Source organism: Pipistrellus hanaki, assembly GCF_964339955.1.
Source record: "Pipistrellus hanaki genome assembly, chromosome: 13".
NCBI lineage: Eukaryota > Metazoa > Chordata > Mammalia > Chiroptera > Vespertilionidae > Pipistrellus > Pipistrellus hanaki.
Window position 1 is genome coordinate 38,031,278 of NC_140515.1, and position 10,418 is coordinate 38,041,695.

The 10,418-nt window shown below is 44.5% G+C and overlaps 1 protein-coding gene across 1 annotated transcript; it reads left to right on the forward strand.

Moving 5' to 3' along the window:
* Positions 1-615: 615 nt before the first annotated feature.
* LOC311631457 (synaptic vesicle glycoprotein 2B-like) lies at positions 616-8,806 on the forward strand (the record flags this gene model as incomplete). Its single annotated transcript, XM_084901576.1, is given in 3 exon segments — positions 616-639; positions 5,711-6,265; positions 6,267-8,806. Coding segments are annotated over 3 exon segments (870 nt in total). The 3' UTR covers positions 6,558-8,806.
* Positions 8,807-10,418: the final 1,612 nt, after the last annotated feature.

Here is a 10,418-nt window from a genome sequence, read left to right on the forward strand (position 1 = left end):
AGGACTTGCCTGTAGGCAATATATTCAGAAAGCAATGCAGGGAAGCAAGAGAGGGAATCTAGAAAGTACGGCCTAAAAGAATAAAAACCAAAGTGTGCCTTAATGAGGGTGTGACCTCTGTAGGTCACTGAGTTCCAATCCCACTGGATACCCTCAGAGAAACTAATAATGGCCCTCAAAAACGTCCCATGGAAAGACATTTGGGATTTGGACACCAGATGCTTCAGTGAGTGAGATTACCCCTAGAGAAAAGAAAGGATTAAATTCTAGACACTTCCAGGCTGCGCTGTGAGCAGGCAGGAGCGAGCAACCTTAGCAATAAAGAAAGCCCGCATGAGGAGAAGCTCAGCTCTGCGGTGGGAAGCTGTGCGCATGCTCAGGAACGATATACACCTGCAGTAGGTGAGCTCAGAGCTGCGCTGGGCAAATCTGAGACATCTTATCAATAGTATCTGTTACACTTTTCAGCGTCTTCCAAGCGGAATCTCCTCACCTTAAAACCTCAGATTCTTCCTCCCACTGATTATTCTTGCCTTGAGTGGGACCAAATTCCTCAGATCAGAGCTTACAACTCCTTCCTCTTTCCTTTCGCAAACGTTTATGCCAAAATCCACTATGGCCCTTATCCTGGAGTTCTGGGTTTGTCTCCTTCCATGATATTGCCCTCACTAAATTGGGAGCTGCTCCAGGATAGAAATTGTATCTCCTCTGAGATGACTGGCACGTAGTAGAAGCTCAACAAATATTTTCAGGGCGAATCAATGGCAAATAATTGCCTCAGGTACATACCCAAACTCCCAAAAACCTTTTCCAACTTATCCTGGTAACTGCCATAGCATTTCTACCTTCACACTCTCTGTGATGCTTGACTACAAAAGTCATGCTCTTATTTCAAAAGAGGCCTTACTCAAGTGTAGTTTACAGTTTTTCTTATGGAAAATAATACAATAATTCATTTTAAAAAAAAAAAGAATAAACTGTGTACACGCAACTGTAAACCTGCTTTTGCCCCACCATGTATGATGAGGTGGGGAGGGGGGAGAATTTCTCCTGCAAAACTGGAGGGAGGGTGAGATGCTTTCGTTAATTAAGAAAGAACATGAGAAAACTTGTTCTCTAAAATCACAGACCATCAAAACGTAGCTGTGTGCAACCACATCTCATGAGAATGAACACCTCCTTCTTGCCCCAAGGATCTAAGTCGTTTTAACAGAAAAACAGCCTCAATTTCCAACGTAGGTGCAGAGCTTCGGAGAAGGATTTTACACACAACATTCCACATTTATCCTCACTTTTTAGTTCCCAAGGAAACTGGATCCTGAGCTTTCTCATCTCAGCCCAGGCCTGATGTCGACACAGCGTCGCTTTGCTTTGAACAAATACAGTAATGATGCAATAAATGTAATACGTGAGTTAGAGCATCTTTGTGGAGGATTTGGGAGATTAGATGCCAGCAACCATGAAAAAGAAGGATCATGGTCAACTCCATGAGCCAATATGATACCCCACCAGAAGAATGTGTGCTTATCAGTGGACAAACTAGCTCCCATTGGTAATAGCCTCACCTCTTTCTCAAATTTTCCTTGATCTGAAAAGCTGGACGACATAGGACTAAGTCTTTTTAAAAATATATTTTTTTATTGATTTTTTTACAGAGATGAAGAGAGAGGGATAGAGAGCTAGAAACATAATGAGAGAGAAACATCGACCAGCTGCCTCTTGCATCCCTCCCCCCTACTGAGGATGTGCCTGCAACTAATGTACATGCCCTTGACTAGAATCAAACCTGGGACCTTTCAGTCCGCAGACCGACGCTCTATCCACTGAGCCAAACCGGTTTCGGCCATAGAACTAGTCTTGTTCCCCATCCCCCATAAACACAGAGACATGGAGGAATTCCTCCTTTTGGCTCAGAGAGGAAAGCATCAAAGATTTGAAACTACCCCCTCCATCCTCACACCCCAGCTGGGTCCTTGAAGAGATGAAGAGACCCGCTATCACCAGCGAAGGCTGGCTAAGTACTCACGGTGGGAATGGAGCTTTGCTGTCTTCTTGAAATCCAAAGTTAATCCACAAAGTTATGTTCTTTGAAGAGACAGGAATCCTGCATCCATGACAAAAAGCAGACGAGAAGAGATTGAGAAACCAAACATAAACAGAAAAATAGTTAACCTTTGTACAGTCAAAGCCTGGGCTGTAGGCTCATTCCCATGATAGCCTCATTTTCAGAAACTGTACTCAGCATATTCAGTAATTCCGCCACACAACTCCCACGGACTGCTGGAAAACAGGTCTGGACCCACTTTGGAAGAAAATTTGGCAAAGTCACACACTGGGATAGAACTTGCGCTAGGAGGAATAACATTACTTCCTCCAAAAAGATGCTTGATTTGCATACAATGACTAGTTAATTACAATAAGGTCAAGGGTTCATAGTCAGGGGATCGATGATCCCATGGTTGGCCATTAATTCCACCTCCAGGGACAAATTCAGTTTACAACTTTAAGTGATAAACACTGCTCTTCATAATAAATATTCTAACAAATATAGTTCCTTATAACACAAACTAATGGTCTCAAAATTACTTGTGGGTGATCCCCTCAGATTTCTATTAAGTAAACTTTGAGCTATCGATATTACAGGAAAACTGCCTCTCTGCCTTTCTGGAAAACCAGCTTAGCTCGAAAATCAACTTTATGATGGTAAGATAAAGGTTAAAAATCAGTTAAACCCTATGTTTTTGTTGTTTTGTCTTCTTTTATTTTTTGCAGCTGGTGTATAAATATTTTCTAATCTTCCTAATCTGTGTAAAGCAGTGTTTTGCCTTCTCAACAGCACTTGCATTAACAACTTGGTATTCTATCACACTTACTGCTATGAAATTATTAAAATTAATTTTAATCAAGGCTGATTCAAAGCTATTGTGGCTTATCACTTAATTCCTATACCAGTCAGAGAGAGCACAGTTGAATTTTTCCATATCCTGGATGGGATGTGGTTGGGAAATTCTTTAAAGCACTTTCCCACAGTATGGCATGTGGGTTTTAGTTCTCAATTATGTCCTGGAAGTGGATTGCCCTGGCCTGAATGGTCACGTAGCATTCAAAAGGCCATGCACCAGAGCTGGCTACAGCCAATGCTTCAGCTAACTTTATCTCCTACCGACACCAGGAGTTTTGTTAATTAGCACAATGACCATTGGAAATAAAAGAACTTTTTGGTGAAACCTGTGATGTTCTAAATATGTGGATTTGCCAAAAATACTAGAGATCCTCTCACCTTTGTACAAACAGGGTCTAAAAATTTGTAAAGCCTCTTGCACTTTGGTAATGTCACTTAAGACTTGATTTTCAAAGGTTCTGTGTCCAACTGCTGATCTAGAGAGATTCTTGGCCCCTCACTCACCTCAGTGGTGAGGCAAACTGGCCCCTAAACTTTGCCCCATTGGCCTCTGGAGAGCCTTTCCTTTCTTTTTCCTTTCTATCTTTCTTTTTTTTTTTTTTTAATAGTGTTTGACGTACTTACTCTTTTTTTTTTCCTTATTTGATTGATTTTACAGAGAGGAAGAGAGAGGGATAGAGTTAGAAACATTGATGAGAGAGAAACACTCATCAGCTGCCTCCTGCATGCTCCCTACTGGGGATAGAGCCTGCAATCAAGGTACATGCCCTTGACCAGAATCAAACCCAGGACCCTTCAGTCCATGGACCAACACTCTATCCACTGAGTCAAACCATTTAGGGCAAGGTGTTATCAAAGACAAAGAGGTAGCACTTTCTTGATCTTGCCAAATAGGTGGTCTGTAAACTAATTCTAATCCTAACCCGACCCTGCCTGTCTGTACCTGCTTAAATATAAATGTCTAGCTGGATAAATTCTGTTTTAAATTTGCTATTATGTTAGAAGACTTATAGCTCTAACTTCTAACTGATGGATACTACAGATATTAACCAAAAACTAAAATAAAATAATAACAGGAGAGAATCCAAGATGGCTGCTCGGGTAGGTAACTAGCCGCAGCCGCACACAACAATTTCAATAAAATACAACTAAAATATAAAATGGACATTACCCAGAACTACAGGAAAGTCGACTGACTGGAAATCCTACAACAAGAAGCAAGGAGAAAACCAGAAGGAAGCGCGGAGGAGCTGTAAGAGCCCAAGGTACGGAGACACACGGCGCACGCGGAGAGGATGGAGCCGGAGAGGAGGGAGGCCGAGTGCCTGGCTGGCGTTCCCAAGCGGGAAGCAGAGAAAAGCTCCGATTGTGCTGGGCCCAGCTCCAACTGCTCTGAACCCCAATTCTAGGCCAGACCCTGGGGACCCAGGCTCACCCATAGGGAGCTGGGCTGTAAGGCGGAACCCCAGGGAACGGCGAGAGGAGGTCCCAGAGGCGCGCACACTGCGCGCAGAGAAGGGACAGCCAGCTGTGCCGCGGGATTGCCCTGACGGGAAGGAGACAGGGGCTCCAGACTGCTCTGAACGCCACCTCCAACTCCACTTCCAACTGAACTGAACCCCAATACCGGGCTCATTGGGGGAGAGCATAGACAGTTTGGCAGCAGGCGAAAATCGAGGGCACCTTTCTCTCAGAGGCGCTTGCAACAAGTACTGAAGGACCCTGAGTCTCAGGAGTCACATAGGGCGGGGCTGACGGAAGCCAAGGCTGTAGGCTCCACCCTGAAACCCCGCCCCATCAGGAAAGCTGCCTGCGAAAATGCCAAAACCAAATAGATCACAAACAAAAGAAATGGAGGACAAAAAGGGACTGGATATAGAGTTCAAAACCACACTTATAAGATTTTTCAAGAGTCTCCTAGAAAAGGCCGATAAAATAAATGAGACCTATGAGGATATGAAAAGGGATCAACAAGAAATAAAGAATACATTGTCTGAAGTAAAAAATATTATACAGAGTCCTAAAAACAGAATAGAAGATCTCAAGAATCAAGTCAAAGATTTGGAACATAAAGAGCCAGAAGACACTCCTCTGCAGAAGCTAGAAGGCAAGAGAACCCAGAAAATTGAAGATAATGTAAGAAACCTCTGGGACAACTTCAAACGATCCAACATCAGAATTATGGGGGTCCCAGAAGATGAAAGAGAGCAAGATATCGAAAACATACTGAAAGAAATAGTGACAGAAAACTTCCCCCACCTGGTGAAAGAATTGGACTTACAAGTCCAGGAAGCACACAGAACTCCAAATAAAAGGAATCCAAAGAGGACCACACCAAGACAAATCATAATTAAGATTCCAAGAGCAAAAGACAAAGAGAGAATATTAAAAGCAGCAAGAGCTAAGCAGGTAGTTACCTATAAAGGAACACCTATACGATTGTCAGCTGATTTCTCAACAGAAACCATGCATGCCAGACGGGAATGGCAAGAAATATTCAAGGTGATGAATAGTAAGAACCTACAGCCAAAGATAATCTATCCAGCAAAGCTATCACTCAAATTCGAAGGTCAGATAAAGAGCTTCACTAATAAAAAAAAAAAAAGCTAAAGGAGTTCATCACCACCAAACCAGAATTATATGAATTGCTGAAGGGGGTTCTTTCAGAAGAGAAAGTAAATAAAGATAAAAATTATGAACAACAAATACGTAACTATCAACAAGTGAATCTAAAAACCAAGGAAACTAAAAAAAAAAAAAACTAAAAAAAAAAATCTGAGGAACAATATTAACTGTTGAATATAATAGAATCAAAGTTACTCTGGCCTGACCGTTTGGTTCCCTGACATGATCCGGTACTTCCAAGAGGAAGAATACAAGTCCAAGATGAAGGTGTTTTTTGGCGAGCACGTGTTCGGCACCACTATCAACTTCACGATGGAAAACCAGATCCACCAGCATGGCAAGCTTGTGAATGACAAGTTCACAAAGATGTATTTCAAGCACGTTCTCTTTGAAGACACGTTCTTTGATGAGTGCTATTTTGAAGATGTGACATCCACGGATACCTATTTCAAAAACTGCACCATTGAATCCACCATCTTTTATAACACAGACCTCTACGAGCATAAGTTCATCGACTGTCGCTTTATCAACTCGACCTTTCTGGATCAGAAGGAGGGCTGTCACATGGACCTGGAGCAAGACAACGACTTCCTGATCTACCTGGTCAGCTTCCTCGGCAGCCTGTCTGTCCTGCCCGGGAACATCATCTCCGCACTGCTCATGGACAGGATCGGGAGGCTCAAGATGATCGGTGGCTCCATGCTGATTTCCGCGGCCTGCTGCTTCTTCCTGTTTTTCCGGCAACAGCGAGTCTGCGATGATCGGCTGGCAATGCCTGTTCTGTGGGGCCAGCATCGCGGCCTGGAACGCTCTGGACGTGGTCACCATGGAGCTGTACCCCACCACCCAGAGAACAACCGCCTTTGGCATCCTCAATGGATTATGCAAATTTGGAGCCATCCTGGGAAACACCATCTTCGCTTCCTTTGTTGGGATCACCAAAGTGGTCCCCATCCTTCTGACCGCCACGTCCCTCGTCGGCCTGATTGCTCTCCGGCTGCCAGAGACCCGAGAGCAGGTGCTGATGTGAACCAGCCGCTGGGAGAGGAGACGTCGGAAGAACCTTTCCAGGGGGACCCTCGGGGCATCCACACTTCCTGTCCGTCACCGCCCTGAGGACTTCGGAAGCCCCGGAGGAGATGTTGATTTTGCGGCGACGACCCCTAGTCTAGGACCCATCTCAGCTTTAAGATATTGGTGACTCAGGTGACTGGTTTGGGGTGTCCTGAGCTGCCCTGGTAATCATAGAAGGAGGAGGAACACCCTCCAGGGGGGCTGCGTGCTAAGCAAGAGGTGCAAGGACGCCTTTGCACTTGAAGGTGGATGTGAGGGCGAGGACACTCAAGCTCCTTCGTAAAGTTCTTCGGAGCCCCGTGACCTAACACGTTGCCTGGGCAACACGTTAGCGTCATCGTATATACATTTTGGGCTCCAAGTACAGGATATGTCTATTTTTTTTTTTTTTTTTTTGCATTGAAAAAAAATCACCTATCATATTTTCCATCTGAATATTGGCACAATCGCGGGGAAGATACGCCGATATAGAACAACGAATATTTGAGCATTATCTATAGAAGCCTACTCCCTACCCCAATTGTCCCGAGCTTTTCTGGACGATTGGACGATACATTGAAGGAATATATTTATTCCCTTTTTGATTTAGACAAAGAAACCTAACGGGATAGGTAACCTGTGAACTAACTTTGTACATACTCTCTTTGGGTTTCATTTGCAGAAACGGTATCTGCAAACATTTGCTAGCAATTATAGCCATATTTGGGGAGGACTCGGGGACGGAGGTCCCAGGGTATTGGGTCCGAGGGGATGCAACGCAAGCACAATTTCTTATAGCCATTCTGCTTGCTCGGCAGACCCACATCACACAGTCCGTGCGTGGGATCTAGGCACATCTGTTCGTGTAGGCTTGCCTCTCTCACGCAGATCGCTTGTGAAACTCCGGGCAGTGAGCTATGGACTTCAGCCGCTGGCTGTGAGCGGCAGCCTGAAGATCTCATGCTTTGAGGTGATAAGCCATACTCTCAGCACTGCAAGCTGCCACTTTCCCGACCAGCAGTCTCCAAAAATCTTAAACCGAGTGATGATGGCTCAGGGTTCGAGGGGTGCTCGGGTCTCATGCCAGCTGAGGGCCATCTTACTGCGGTTCTTTGGAGCGACTGAGGGTCCAGGGCACCTTTCTACCCTCAAGCCGATATCGGTTTTAATGGTTAAAATATTTCCTCTGCTTCTCTTGGGTGCCACCTCTCTGTTTACCTTTATTTTATTTTTTTTTTTTCTGTACAGCGAAGACACACGGACTCTGACTTGCCATCCCGATACTCCCAACTATATACATACGCCACCGTGGGTTAATGTTTCTCCCAGTGCTTTATATTCGTCCCCTAACAGGAGTGCTGTGTCAACTGGGAGAGGCCCAATGTAATATAGCTGTAATATATTTGCCATGTTCTTAGGATGGGAAGTGCAGTGGGTAGCTTCCTACAAGAGAGCCGCGTCCTCCTGGGACGACATCAGCCCTCGTGGCATTGCTCTCCAACGGGATAGCGGGATTGGATGGGCAGCTGGCACAGGAGGCATTCACAAGGCCCTCAGAGGCTGCCACCTTAATTCCTCCTTAAGGTGGATCTTGTAGATCTAAAATGTGATTGCTTTTTCAATGTTAATGTTGGGGTGGCTGCAATAATTTTGGGGTGAGCTCCCTTGGATGTCCGAGCACTAACTTCTGCACCCTCTTTCTGGCTCCGTATGCCAACCACCTAAACAACCAAGGGCAATTCTCATCGCATCCCTGCGTCTCCCCATGAAGAATTGTCGGGCACGTGCCCACCTCTCAAATACTGCCACTGCTACCGAGACAAATGCTTCTTTCACTACAGTGTCTGCGGCAGGGCGTGGGGCGGGGGATGGCAGGGAAGGTCCGGCATTCCTGTTCTCCTCAGAGAAACGGAATCATGGAGAATGAAAGGAATGAGGTTCTCCTTCGCCCAGCACATCTGTGCCCAGTTCATGATGGACTCGACAACGCCCAGTTTGGGAGTGGTTACCTTTAAGGGTCACCCCTGTATTGTGTCACTTCCTGATGCAAGAGTTTCCATCTTTTGTCTCATTGAAAATAATCCGCGCGAGGGGTTGTGTCAACTTGTGGAGAGTTTAGCCCATGGGCCTGAGGTCACGGTCCACAGACCCCCTCCGTGCCTAAGGTCTCCTGGTACCTTGTGTGCGCTCATTAAAAGATAATAAAAACCGTTGTAAACAAAAAAAATAAAAAAATAAAATAAAATAATAACAAACAGCCTAGTAATTATGAAAAACCACATCAATTTAAGTCAGGGTGTACTATTGAGACATCTCCATTTATTTTATTGATTCATTTGTTTCTTCTTAGTTATAACAAGAATTCAAATAGCTTCTATAAGAAGGTATGTCAAATAACAAGCACAGAAAAAAAAGGATAGCACGTGACATAAAGACAAGAAAGGAGAAAAATAAGCAGAAAGTGCTGGCTGAGAAAAGGAAGAGCAATTGAGTGCAGATCTTAGCTTTGATCTTCTTCTTAGGGCAAGAATTATTAGTGGTCCAGAATGGACCCTTAAAACAGCCTTGGTCTACCCCAGAGGGCCACACACAAGCAGAAAACATGACAACTTTGTCACCTTGATGACTTTCCTCCCGCACTGCTCACCTTAACTTGTCTAGAGCTCTATCTCTCCTTCTGCTGCTCCTAATGAATTTAACCCTTATCCACTTGACTGGCTTCCCATTTACTGCCTCAGAACCTAAAAATGATCAGTGTTCTTTGTAAAATCATCCTTTGAAGGTAATCATAGTTCTCATATGAAGAGATACTAAGCACCTTCCAAGTTTAATTCAACTCATTAATACGGGAACAAGCAGAGAAACAAAGCCAGTTCCATGGGAAATGAGAAATGTAGTTTATAAGGTCAGTGGGAAAGGAAATGCTGAGATAAGAGTGCTGAGTCAGATTCAGTACAGAGTAATGTCCTACAGAGGAGAAAAAAGGAGCCCCTTCTCAGTTGTACACAACTTAATCTCCCACTTTTCAGAGCTGTAAACAAATGGAATCTAATTGTGAGTGGCAGATCAAACAAAGTTACATTCCCAGAGGCTCAGATGACCCGGAGGCAGGTTTATTAGAAAATTCTCTAGAGCCGAAACCGGTTTGGCTCAGTGGTAGAGCGTCGGTCTGCGAACTGAAAGGTCCCAGGTTTGATTCTGGTCAAGGGCATGTACCTGGGTTGCGGGCACATCCCCAGTAAGGGGTGTGCAAGAGGCAGCTGGTCGATGTTTCTCTCTCATCGATGTTTCTAGCTCTCTCTCTCTCTCTCTCCCTTTCTCTCTGTAAAAAATCAATAAAATATATTTTAAAAAAGAAAAGAAAATGCTGTAGAGACTTATTAACGTGTCAGGCAATCATCTTTTTACTCTACTCCCAAATTTCAGATAATTTTCCAGAACACTTTGTTTTCTCCTAAACAGTGCCCTGACTTTCCCTCTAACTGCACTTTTATGATTTTGCCAAAAATACTAGAGATCCTCTCACCTTTGTACAAACCTCAAAAACAACCCCCCAACCACCACCCCTGTCCCCCCTTCCAACACACACACACACACACACACACACACACACACACACACACACACCATGCCCCCTTGCAGCTGGGGCATATCCATGAGGTTTGCTCTGACCGTTCTGATGGGCCTTATGCATTTTCTAACTTCTTTGGTCAACAGTAGGATGTCAGTTCATGGGTGAAGCAAAAACTTTCCCAACCATGCAGACCAAAGGATCCCAACCCTTAGTACTCCTAAAATCCTCTCTGGGGAATTCTGATTCCATAAACTTGGAGTAGGG